This window comes from Rhinichthys klamathensis, unplaced genomic scaffold, assembly GCF_029890125.1.
Source record: "Rhinichthys klamathensis goyatoka isolate OS25496 unplaced genomic scaffold, OSU_Roscu_1.1 h1tg000501l_1, whole genome shotgun sequence".
NCBI lineage: Eukaryota > Metazoa > Chordata > Actinopteri > Cypriniformes > Leuciscidae > Rhinichthys > Rhinichthys klamathensis.
The window spans coordinates 1,136,250-1,148,788 of record NW_026606982.1 but is presented as its reverse complement, the minus strand read 5'-3'; the positions used below and the strand labels follow the sequence as shown (position 1 = coordinate 1,148,788).

At 44.5% G+C, this 12,539-nt stretch overlaps 1 protein-coding gene and 1 long non-coding RNA gene across 2 annotated transcripts; both read left to right on the top strand.

Annotated features, from left to right (window-relative positions):
- Positions 1–4,833: 4,833 nt before the first annotated feature.
- Positions 4,834–11,659, top strand: LOC130072661 (uncharacterized). Its single transcript, XM_056237867.1, has 2 exons — positions 4,834–5,066; positions 5,587–11,659. The coding sequence occupies exon 2, from the start codon at positions 5,795–5,797 to the stop codon at positions 11,657–11,659; it is 5,865 nt and encodes a 1,954-aa protein (XP_056093842.1). The 5' UTR covers positions 4,834–5,066; positions 5,587–5,794.
- A 182-nt stretch (positions 11,660–11,841) lies between these two features.
- On the top strand, positions 11,842–12,539 carry LOC130072670 (uncharacterized). The gene is made up of 2 exons (XR_008804149.1): positions 11,842–11,951; positions 12,472–12,539. It is a non-coding gene; the product is annotated as an uncharacterized LOC130072670 (long non-coding RNA).

The window sequence follows — 12,539 nt, the reverse complement described above, 5'->3', positions numbered from 1 at the left end:
TGGACCCAACTGTGTTACTTGAAGATGACATCAGAAAAGCTCAGGTAAACAAAGAAACAGTTTTAGCTTTATTTTTTGATATAGAGAAAGCATACGACATGATGTGGAAGGAGGGGCTTCTTATCAAATTATATCAGTTGGGAGTAAAGGGGAGAGTGTTAGTGTGGGTAAAATCCTTTTTATCTGGGAGGAAAATTAGAGTTAAAGTAAATGGGGTTTTGAGTGAAGTGTATGAGGTAGACAATGGTACTCCTCAAGGGAGTATTATTAGCCCATTATTTTTTTCAGTAATGATAAATGAGATATTTATAAATGTAGAAAGGTCTATTGGTGTAGCTTTATTTGCAGATGATGGAGCAATGTGGAAAAGGGGAAGAAATATCAATCACATTGTAAATAAGTTACAACAAGCAGTGGATACAGTACACACATGGACAATTGAATGGGGATTTAGGATATCTGTGGAAAAAACTAAGGTCATTTTCTTCACAAGGAAGAAAATAAGTCAGGAGTTTCAGATTCAAATATCAGGTAAGGAATTGGAAAGAGTAGAGAGCTTTAAATATCTAGGTATATGGTTTGACAAAAGATTAACATGGGCAGTTCATATTCAGAAGATGGTAGAAAAGTGTAAAAAGGTATTGAATGTAATGAGGTGTTTGCATGGGGTGGAATGGGGTGCAACTAGGAGTGCTATGCATACAATATATACTGGACTGATTAGATCAGTTTTTGATTATGGGTGTGTTGTATATGGGTCTGCTGCTAAGACAGCTTTAAATAAACTAGACAGAGTGCAGAGTCGAGGTTTAAGATTATGTTGTGGAGCCATGAAGACAACTCCAGTGGCAGCCATCCAAGTAGAGATGGGGGAGTTGCCTTTAGATCTCAGAAGAGACCAGCTTAGCCTGGTTTTTTGGGCAAACCTTAAAGGTCATAGGGAAGACCATTTGAGTCAATCTACATTGGTAGAGTGTCAAGAGAGACAGAATGGTAGAAAAAGTAGTTTTGGGTGGACTATTGGACAGAAAATAAATGAGATGGAAATAGCCTTGTTGGATATAAGTCCCACAGTAGTATTTTCAAGAGTTCCTTTATGGACTCTTGAAGATCTTTCAGTTGATCTCAGTCTTTTGGAGGAAACTAAGAATGGGGATATAGATAGTAATATGGTGCAGGGGTATTTAGTTGAAAGATATGGGGATAGGATTATAATGTACACAGATGGGTCCAAAAGGGATGGGAGAGTGGGGGTGGCTTTTGTTATTCCAAAATTAAAAGTAGCAACACAAAAAAGAATTAATGATAATTTAGCAGTCTATACAGCAGAACTAATTGCTATTTTAATGGCACTCTCTTGGGCTGTGAGTAACAGGCCAAGAAGTTTAGTAATTGCTTCAGACTCAGCGTCAGCTCTGATGAGTATTCAGAACATAAATTCACAATCTAGACAAGACATTGTTGTAGAAATTGTCCAAATGGCTAGTACATTAATTAAAACTGGAGTCAATGTTGGACTTGTATGGGTTCCTGCCCACAAAGGAGTAATAGGGAATGAGTTGGCTGATAAGTATGCAAAAAAGGCAACAGAAATGGAGTATATAAGTTTAAGCATTAAGTATAGTAAAGAAGAGGTGAAATCAATCATTAAAAGAAAGATAAAGGAGAAGTGGCAAGTGTTGTGGGATAATGGTCAGACTGGTAGGAGACTATATAATATCCAAAAAAGAGTGGGGGTGAGTAGAAGTACTTGCAGAAATACACAGGAGGAGAACATCATTTCAAGAATGAGACTTGGGCATACAGGCTTAAACAGTACATTATTTTTAATGGAAAAACATGCTGATGGGAGGTGTAGTGTATGTAACACACAGGATACCATAGAACATGCTATTGAAGAATGTACTAGATATAGTAATGAGAGACAACAGTTAATCCAGCAGCTAGAAGATGAAGAGATACCTTTGAAAGTAAGAGATATTTTGCTAAGGAATTCGGGAGATTTTTGTTTTGGGGTTTTATTTTCCTTTTTTAGAAGAACAGGTTTAATAAAGATAATTTAAGTGTAGGGAAATAATTTATCCAGACCTACACTCCATTTCAGAAGGTGGCGGTAATGCAACCAGACGTTATTTGCCAACCGCCATAAAAACAAGAAGAAGAAGAAGAAGAAGAAGATCACGCCGGTGTGATCAGTCTTGGCTGGTCCCTGGAGCGTACTGAGCGTACGATCACACCGGTGTGATCAGTCTGGGCTGGTCCCCCTGGAGCGTACGATCACACCGGTGTGATTAGAACGGTCGGTGCGTTGGCTGGCCCTGAGCCAGAGACGGACACACTCAGTGCTGTAATATATCACAACTATTGAGTATTTTAAACCACATAATGTTTATTTTTATGTTTCAGGCATTTAAATACACATAAGAACTAGCAAAACAATGATTTTGAGTTTGTAAAATACACACTGATGTCTATGGAAGCGGCAATAATAATCCTTTCCATTATAATAAGACGAAACGTTTTATTCATATCAGATACACATTGTGTAAGTAGCTTTACATTTTACCCTATTCTTCTCCCAGTTCACTGGCCACTTACTTTCATGTATTTCGTGAGAAGCAACAGATACGATTCTCTGGACTGTGAAACAAACTAAAATGGCGCCGCCCATTGTGCATACAGCTCAACTAACGCGATCGTTATAAATGTGTTTAAACAACAAAACACATCCACTTGCACATATTTGACAATCGCAATATCAGTGTTTCATGCTATAGCGAATACATTTGTGAATATTTTGAATAGAAAAGGAAGAAAGACATAAAAGCAGATCATCATTCATCAGCTCTGTGTTGTGATTGCGCTGTGTCACGTGGCAAGCAATGACGCGTCACCATGGAAACATTAAAGTGGCAGGTTCTAAATAAAGGTCGCCTTGAAAAACTCACGCTGGGGGGTCAGTTAGAATATTTTAAACTTGAGTGAGTCATTGATTCATTCATTCAAACGATTTGTTCAAACGGCTGATTCATTCAAGATTGAGACAGATGTTTATGAATGGGTCATTGAATCTTTGACTCAATCGATTCGTTCAAAATGCTGAATCATTCAGTAATGAAAACAGGTTGAGTGTTCCTGTGAGATGCGCCGTGGTTCTGCTGTGATTTTTGTTTGGAACTATTTTCGCTGCTGAAACAGAACAAAAACAGCCAATATTGCATCTAAAAGGTAAGTGACTTAATTGTAACTGTTTATTGAACTGTTGTAGGAAATCAATGTCACATTTTCAATAGTGATGGTGTTCAGGAAAAATAATTGAGGTTGCTTAACATATGTTAAAAATATAAAAACTCCACATTTAGATTTTTTATAGGCAGTATGTCGTTAACTGAGTGTGTGTGCGCTCATTTGTGTAGATTTCTCCTCGAGAGGCTGCGCGAGCGTCAACAGCGCAACCACCGTCAGTAATAGTAAACAACACTGACAGTAATGCAGCGCAATATGATAGAGTTCGTCTTAGGTTTAACAACCTATGAAACTAATAATTAACAATATGAAACTAAAACGACATAAGCTTAATTTATAGCTATTTAGAGGTGGATAATTTAGAGGGGGATAAACGCACTTTGGAGGTGGGTAAACGCTATTTCCGAATATTGGGAGGTGCGTAAACGGCGTTTACGTGCGTTTAGCCTCCACTACATCCCTGGACGTATGGAAATAATCTGACATGTTGGTTGTTATTTTCCTGTACTGGCGCATGCATGTGACGTAAACGCGTACGCGACCGATACACCGTGAGCAGATTTGCGTTTTTACCGTTTTTTAGACGGGAACGCGACGGTGGAGCGTTTTTAAGATTTCCCCTCTGGAGGGTGGTTTCACTTTTTTGCGTTTTTAAGCCCCCAAAACGCCGTTGCCGTGTAAACGAAAGGCACATCCGATAAAATATTTTTACGTTTTCACCTATGGTTTTCACCCGGAATCGTTCTCGTTTAGTGTGGACCAAGGGGGTAATCCATCGACCGGAAGTTGAAGCCGGCCGGGTGCCGCCATGTTGTAGCAGAACTTCACTTGCGTTAGCATTTCCATTGACTCCCATTCATTTTGGCGTCACTTTGACAGCGAATAACTTTACATCTGAGGCGTTTAAAGACTCCATTTGTCCATTATTTATTTCTAAAGAAACACGACAATGTATAAAGTGCTCCATTACCTTCTATGTTACATTATGGCCCCGTAGAAACAGTTTTAGTAAAAATAGGCTAACGATTGCGTCATAACCACTCGACTCTCTGTCGCGCTGTACAGAAATTACCGTACAGACAGGAGGAGAAGCTCGCAGGCAATCGGGGGGACGCCCCGTCAAGGGAGAAGCCCATAGATAATGAGTCCATAAAAGCAACGGAATACTTATTCCTGCTCACTCACGCCAAAGAACTCTTTGCTCAAGTTCCCCGTCTCTGCAAGATTAACGTTGGCAATTTTCACGCACAGCTACTAGAAGATTAACGTCTGTCAGACAGGTTGCTCACGTCATCAAGCTTAGTTTGAGTCGGTTTGAGTCTGCGCGTCAGGAACGGAAGTGCTCAGAAATCGCTAAAAATGGGCTTCAACTGTCTCAACTGAGTTCCAATGAGATGGCCCTGTCCATTTCTTATACTGTCTATGGTGTGGACATGGCCAAAATCTCGTTTTTTTTTAAAAACGAATAAAGGTGCCGTTTTCTCATTTCTGCTTATTTCATTTCAAATTGGAAATCAAATGATCGGATGATACACGGACCAATATAATAAATAATTTCTATTAAAGGCTGTTATAGAGTAACTGTATTAAAGGCTCATTCAGTCGGGACTTTTATTCTGAAACCGCATTTAGTCGGGACTTTTATTCTGAAACCGTAGTCATGGTAACATGCAGAACAGTGTACAGTCGTCAGTGCAACTGCCGCTATCTGCTGTGTGTAGGTGATCTGTGAGAGCTGTCAGCTGTAAAGTTGCTGATTCCTGTTCGTTCGGGGTGATTGGTGCAACTGTAATATTATGATGTTAGTCATTGCCCTTAAAGTAAGTCAATTTGATTATATTTATGTTGATTTTCAGTTGTGTAACTTGATCTGAATAGAGTTAAGCGTCCGTGACATAAGTGCATGTCCGGACATGTCCTGTATAGATCGTTCTGTGTTATCCAGATCAGTAATATGCTAGTATTTAGTAATAGGCTATTACTTGAGTGTGACGATTCATTCTTTATTAAGCGCCATATCAATGTTATGGGTTATTAATGAGGGGATGTTAGTCGGTCTGTTAATATGTTCCAATACTAGACGATCAGCGTCATGTCTGTTTGTATGTAATGCATATGAGCCATGCGGTTACCCATATATGGGCATTGTATGTTATTGAGGACAAATTGCCCTTATAGTGTGTATTTTCCTGTTTAATACCATGTTTCTGTTTATTCAACTGGATGTTAAGTAGAAAAATGTCAATGATGAGTATTGAGGATAATTATTTAATTATTTAACAGTGAATGCTTATTATTGTATTTAGTTTATTCATTCTCTTTATTGTACTTATTTTCCAGACTATGTACATCATTGAATATACAGTTGTGATCCATCCATCTACCTACAATACACCAAGTTAATCTGATCACCTGTCTCCTCATTATTTGTGCTCTTACCGGCACCCAGAAGGGTTTACTCATCCATCACCTAATCCAAACCTAACAGTCCAAAGCCTCTCCAACAAATTGGTCCTTCGAGCCGGATTGAGTATTCCCCTCTGAAGTTATGGACTCTGATGAGGAGATGCTTGGAGGAACTCGCCCTAAGCGCCATACTCGTCCTCCAGCTTACCTACAGCAATATGAGGTACATTATACACGAGGCAGACCTGTCGCTGATCATGATGTTCCACAAACCTGGGAGGCACCTGCCCAACGGACTCCCCCCTCATCCTTCCAGACCTACGCCATTGCCCCTGATGGTGACCTGATATGTTCTGGTGGATCACAGATCATGTCCTCGAATTATCTGCCTCCACAGCATGTTGTATGTCCTCAGCGTTCCTTCTCGTCGCCTTCGGCAGCTGATTTCACTACCTCTGCACATGACCGTGAGCGACAGCATTTGCGCCAGGAGCATGCACAACTAATGCAGACACATCAGGCTTTCCAGGCTGACTTAAGGGAGTTGAGAGAAGTCCGTGCTGAAGTTAGAGAATTAGTACAGGTGGCTCAGTCCCTTCGAGTCGATCTCAGTAAAGCTAGAGGAGAGAACCTATCGCCAGCACAGCTGACAGCGTCTCAGTTATCCAGCCCCCTGAGGCCAGCTGAATCTACAAACTTAGTGGAGGATGGACACTTCGCTGAGCTTCCCCCACCCCCGTGGCCTGAGCCTGACGTTGAGCTGAGAGCCCGGGTGGATGCCCTTGCTTTGTCTGATACGGGTGCCACAATTCACCTACCTGTGATGCCAGAGACCAGAAATTATCCCTTTGTATCCCCAGCTACTCAGTCACGCCCTCCTAAACCTTATGCTCCTGATGTCTGGCGATTTCCCCCTCCTCCTACTCCTAAAGAGCTTCAAGAGCTGCTAACACCTGCGGCCATGCCTTTACCTGCCAACCGCACGTCGGTACCTATCTCCTCACGGTTCAGCTCTATGCCTGCTTATTCGATTCCTCCAAATCTAGCGATGAAGGTAGAACCCAATCAACCTCTTGCAGTATCTATGTCTGAATATGTGTACAGAGGACCTACCCCTACCATTCCTAAGTTTAGCCGGCCTGATCCTGGTGAGTTTGCCAGACTCCGGATTGCTTTAGAGAACCTGCTCCCTCCTGACGGGACAGAACTTTTCAAATACCAGATCTTAGTGGATCATCTCAAGCTTGAGGAGGCTAGAATGATAGCGGACGCTTATCTGAACTCCCTTACCCCATTCACTGATACAATGACTGCACTTCATGAGAAGTTTGGTCAACCGCATCAACTTGCCTTAAGGAGGATCGCTGTTGTTCTTGAGAGTCCTGACATCAAGCGAGGTGATATATCTGCCTTCCAGAGGTTCGCTCTCCAGGTACAGTCACTAGTGGGACTACTGAGAACCTTGGGACGCGATGGTGAACTGGAGCTAAGTTGTGGGTCCCATGTTGCGCGACTTCTTAGTAAGCTTCCACCTGAGCTGCGTGCTGACTTCCGTCGCCATATGTTCCACCAACCTGGCATGACCCCTAATCTAGTTGACCTTTCGAACTGGCTCCGTTACGAAACATGGTGCCACAGCTACGATGCCGAGCCGATGTCTAAAGTCTTTCACGCTAAGCAAGACTCTGGAAAGAGAACTGTGACCATCCTGCATGGGGTTAAAGAACCCCCAGTTGAGACTCCCATCTCTCGCAAGGGTCCCGTTTCACAAACTAAACCTTCTAAAGTGAAACGGTATTGTCCATTCTGTGATCAGACTGAGCATTATCTAAGCCAGTGTGCATCCTTCAGTAAGCTTAACTCTGACCAGGTCAGGACATGGATTCGGAGTAACAACCGTTGCTGGCGATGCGCTAGGGCACACCATGCTGCTCAATGTGACCTTAAGAAACCCTGCAACCTATGCCAAGGCACACATCTCCGCCCTCTTCATGAGGTGAATGTTGGTCTATCCCCGAGGGAGGATTCGGCTCAAGTGGAAAAGAGCTGCCTGACGAATTCCTCTCCGGATCGACTCTTCCTGGATAAACCCTCTGTCGGAGGTCGAGTCATGCTCAAAGTGGTTCCTGTAAATTTACATTATGAAGATCGCACCCTTGACACCTTCGCTCTTCTTGACGATGGCTCGGAGAGGACTATTCTGCTCTCCACTGCAGTTAAGGCCTTGGGCATCAAGGGTGTCCCTGAGGATCTGCCTTTGCGGACGGTGAGAGACGATATTCAGGTCCTTCATGGCTCTTCCATATCCTTTCGGATCTCTTCCATCTGTAAACCCCAAACCAGTTATAAGATCAATCATGCCTTCACAGCAGATCGTCTTAACCTATCCCGCCAGTCTTACCCAGTAGAACAGCTACGACAGAAGTACAGGCATCTGCGGGGTCTTCCAATCAGTACACTTAATGAAGTCCAGCCTTTACTTCTCATCGGTTCCGATCAGCCCCATCTCATAATTCCGACAGAGCCTGTTCATTGGGGCGGCCCGGGTGCGCCAGCTGCAGTTCATACACGCCTAGGATGGACGCTCCAGGGCCCCATTCCTTTCATGGGGCGGCCTCATGCAGCACGGCAATGCCTGTTAACATCCATGGATCCAATTCAGGACGAACTCTTCCAGAATGTTCAACGCCTGTGGCAGTTGGATGTGGGTCCGCAGTGGGAGAGTAAAGATGTAACCCGGTCCAAGCAAGATCATGAGGCTCTTCAGCTGCTTGAGATGGAAACCCGCACTCACCCTGTGGAGGGCATCAATCGGTTAGCTACGCCTTTACTGCGGCGTAAGGATATGCCTTGTTTGAATGCACCTAAGGAGTCAGTCCTACCTACCCTTCGTAGTGTAGAGAGGCGTCTGCTGAAGGACCCCACCAAAGCTGAGGTCTATAAAGAGGAAATGAGGAAATTAGTTGAGACAGGAGCTGTTCGGGAAGCGACTGACCCCTTACCTGATTCGGCTGAATGCTGGTACATCCCTCACCACATTGTTAGTCACAATGGAAAGTGCCGCATTGTCTTTAACTGCTCCCATCAGTATCAAGGACAAAGCCTCAATCAGTACCTGTTGCCAGGGCCCACCCTTGGGGCCTCGCTATTGGGTGTTCTTATCCGCTTCAGAGAACATCCTGTGGCAGTGAGTGGGGACATCAAGGCGATGTTTCACCAGGTTCGCCTTTTACCTGGGGATCGTCCTCTACTCCGCTTCCTTTGGCGGGACCTGAAGATGGATGAGGCACCTAGGATTCTTGAGTGGCAGGTACTACCCTTTGGCACGACCTCCAGTCCATGCTGTGCAACCTACGCACTACAACGCCATGTACAGCAACATCCTCAGACTGATGAAACGATTCGGTTTTCGGTGGAGAGATGTTTCTATGTCGATAATTGCCTGCAGAGCCTGCCTACTGTTGAAGCAGCGCGAAGTTTGATTGATCGACTACGGAATATCCTCTCTGGAGCTGGATTTGACATTCGCCAGTGGGCCTGCAATGCTCCTGGTGTGGTGAGTCACCTACCAACCAATGCCCGAGCTGTGAGTGTGGAACTGTGGTTGACGCAGGAGAAGTCAGATATCCCTGAATCAACGCTAGGCCTGAGCTGGAACTGGCAGACGGACACTTTGTCGTACAAGCACCGACCTGTGGTATATAACACTCTTACATTGAGGAATATCTATAAGGTCCTAGCTTCCCAATACGACCCTCTTGGCTGGCTTCTACCTTTTACGACTCGAGCGAAAGTGATCATTAAGCAACTGTGGAACAAACAGAGAGGGTGGGATGACCCCAACTTACCACCTGAGCTCCTCCGGTCTTGGAATAGTTGGGAAGAGGAACTCCAATACCTCCCTGGTATCACGTTTTCCCGGCCATATCTCCCTCCTGAAGTTGAAATGAGTATAGCTACTCATGAGGTACATGTCTTCTCGGATGCTTCTGAGCAGGCATACGGAGCGGTGGCTTACCTCCGGACTACCGACCAGGAAGGTCGGACCTACCTGTCCTTTATCATCGCACGCTCGCGTGTCACTCCTAGACGAGCTCACTCTATTCCAAGACTGGAACTCTGCGGAAGTCTAGTCGCAGCACAGTTGGCTAAGTTACTGGAGAAAGAGTTGACCCTACCCATCAAGTCTATTTCCCTGTGGACAGACTCTACCACGGTCCTTCAGTGGTTGAATTCGGAGTCCTGTCGATACAGAGTCTTTGTCGGAAACAGAATTGCTGAGATCCAGGAGTTGACGGATAAGTGTTCATGGCATTATGTAAGTTCTGCAGACAATCCGGCTGATGACCTCACGAAAGGGAAACCTCTTCAATACCTCGCTGCATCCAACCGATGGTCTCAAGGACCCTCCTTCCTCCTCCAGGATCCCAAGGATTGGCCAGTATTACCTACGACTGAGACCATGGCAGACAAGGTTGAACTGCGGAAATCGGCCTTCTGTGGGATCAGTACCTGCCCTCCTTCTTCTGGCAATACTGATGGGTGGAACTACCATACCTGGCAGGAACTATTGGACGTGACAGCCCAAGAACTTCGAACTACCATTTCTCCTGGGACTTCTCCCCAGGCTGAGGATTACCATCAGGCTGAGCTCCAAATTCTCAGACGGGTGCAGCAGGAATCATTTCCTGAGGACTATAAATTGTTAGAGAGTGGGAAGTCAGTCAGGTCCAAAAGTCGTCTAATCACCTTAGCCCCGGAAATGGATCCGTCCAGTGGTCTTATCAGGGTAGGAGGTCGTCTGAGGAGAGTTGCAGGCATTGAGGACTCTGTTTTACATCCTCTGGTTTTGGACCCTTATCACCCAGTCACCCGTTTGATCATACATCATTATGACCAGAAGTTACATCATTCTGGATCTGAACGGCTGTTTGCCGAACTACGGAGATATTACTGGATTCTTCGTGGCCGCGAAGCTGTGCGACGGTTTCAACATGAGTGTCCGGAATGTCAACGGTGGAGGGCCCAACCGACAATCCCTAAGATGGCAGATTTACCCTCTGCTCGTCTTCGGCTCTACAAGCCTGCCTTCCATTCTTGTGGAATGGACTGTTTTGGACCATTGCTGGTCAGACTCGGAAGACGTACAGAGAAGCGTTGGGGTATTCTGTTTAAATGTTTGACCACGAGAGCAGTCCATTTAGACCTACTTCCAAGCATGAGTACTGACTCCTTCCTCATGGCTCTTAGAAGGTTTGTCTCGAGGAGAGGGACACCGGCTGAGTTATGGTCAGATCAAGGTACGAACTTCCGCGGGGGTGAAAGGGAGTTACGGGAAGCTTATGCCGCATTAGTTCCTGATATACAGCATCAGCTTGCTCGTCAGAAGATCCATTTCCATTTCAATCCCCCATCGGCCCCCCACTTCGGTGGAGTCTGGGAACGGGAGGTGAGATCTGTTAAGTCAGCCTTGTACACAGTTTTGGATTCAGAGTCAGTTCCCGAGGAAGTGTTGATGACCGTCTTGCTGGAAGTGGAGGCCATCCTGAATTCAAAACCCTTGGGTTATGTGTCGTCCGATATTGCAGATGCTGACCCAGTGACGCCAAATAGTTTCCTCATGGGGCGGCCGGATGGATCTCTGCCTCAAGTCATTTACCCAGAATCAGAGATGCTAAGTCGCCGGCGCTGGCGACATTCCCAGATCCTAGCGGACCGATTCTGGTCAAGGTTCATTAGGGACTATCTTCCCAGCCTTCAAACTCGCCAGAAATGGCAAGCCTCTCCCCCTGACTTGAAGGAGAAAACATTTGTTTTAGTTGTAGACCCCCAATTACCTCGTGGTTTATGGCCTGTGGGACAAGTTATCAAGACTCACCTAAGTCCGGATGGTCATATCCGTTCAGCGGACGTTCAGATAAAGGGCCAAGTTTACACCAGACCGGTAGCCCGCCTAGTCATCCTGCCAGCCTTACCTAAGGATTGTCCCGATGCTGCTAGCCCCTGATAAGTGAAGTCGCCTTTCATGGCAGCAAAGATGCTCCACATCTTTGGGGGCGGCTGTATTAAAGGCTCATTCAGTCGGGACTTTTATTCTGAGACCGCATTTAGTCGGGACTTTTATTCTGAAACCGTAGTCATGGTAACATGCAGAACAGTGTACAGTCGTCAGTGCAACTGCCGCTATCTGCTGTGTGTAGGTGATCTGTGAGAGCTGTCAGCTGTAAAGTTGCTGATTCCTGTTCGTTCGGGGTGATTGGTGCAACTGTAATATTATGATGTTAGTCATTGCCCTTAAAGTAAGTCAATTTGATTATATTTATGTTGATTTTCAGTTGTGTAACTTGATCTGAATAGAGTTAAGCGTCCGTGACATAAGTGCATGTCCGGACATGTCCTGTATAGATCGTTCTGTGTTATCCAGATCAGTAATATGCTAGTATTTAGTAATAGGCTATTACTTGAGTGTGACGATTCATTCTTTATTAAGCGCCATATCAATGTTATGGGTTATTAATGAGGGGATGTTAGTCGGTCTGTTAATATGTTCCAATACTAGACGATCAGCGTCATGTCTGTTTGTATGTAATGCATATGAGCCATGCGGTTACCCATATATGGGCATTGTATGTTATTGAGGACAAATTGCCCTTATAGTGTGTATTTTCCTGTTTAATACCATGTTTCTGTTTATTCAACTGGATGTTAAGTAGAAAAATGTCAATGATGAGTATTGAGGATAATTATTTAATTATTTAACAGTGAATGCTTATTATTGTATTTAGTTTATTCATTCTCTTTATTGTACTTATTTTCCAGACTATGTACATCATTGAATATACAGTTGTGATCCATCCATCTACCTACAATACACCAAGTTAATCTGA

Bases quoted from the DNA above. Each gene is read 5' to 3' on its own strand.
- LOC130072661 (XM_056237867.1), top strand. From the start codon at position 5,795: ATGGACTCTGATGAGGAGATGCTTGGAGGAACTCGCCCTAAGCGCCAT.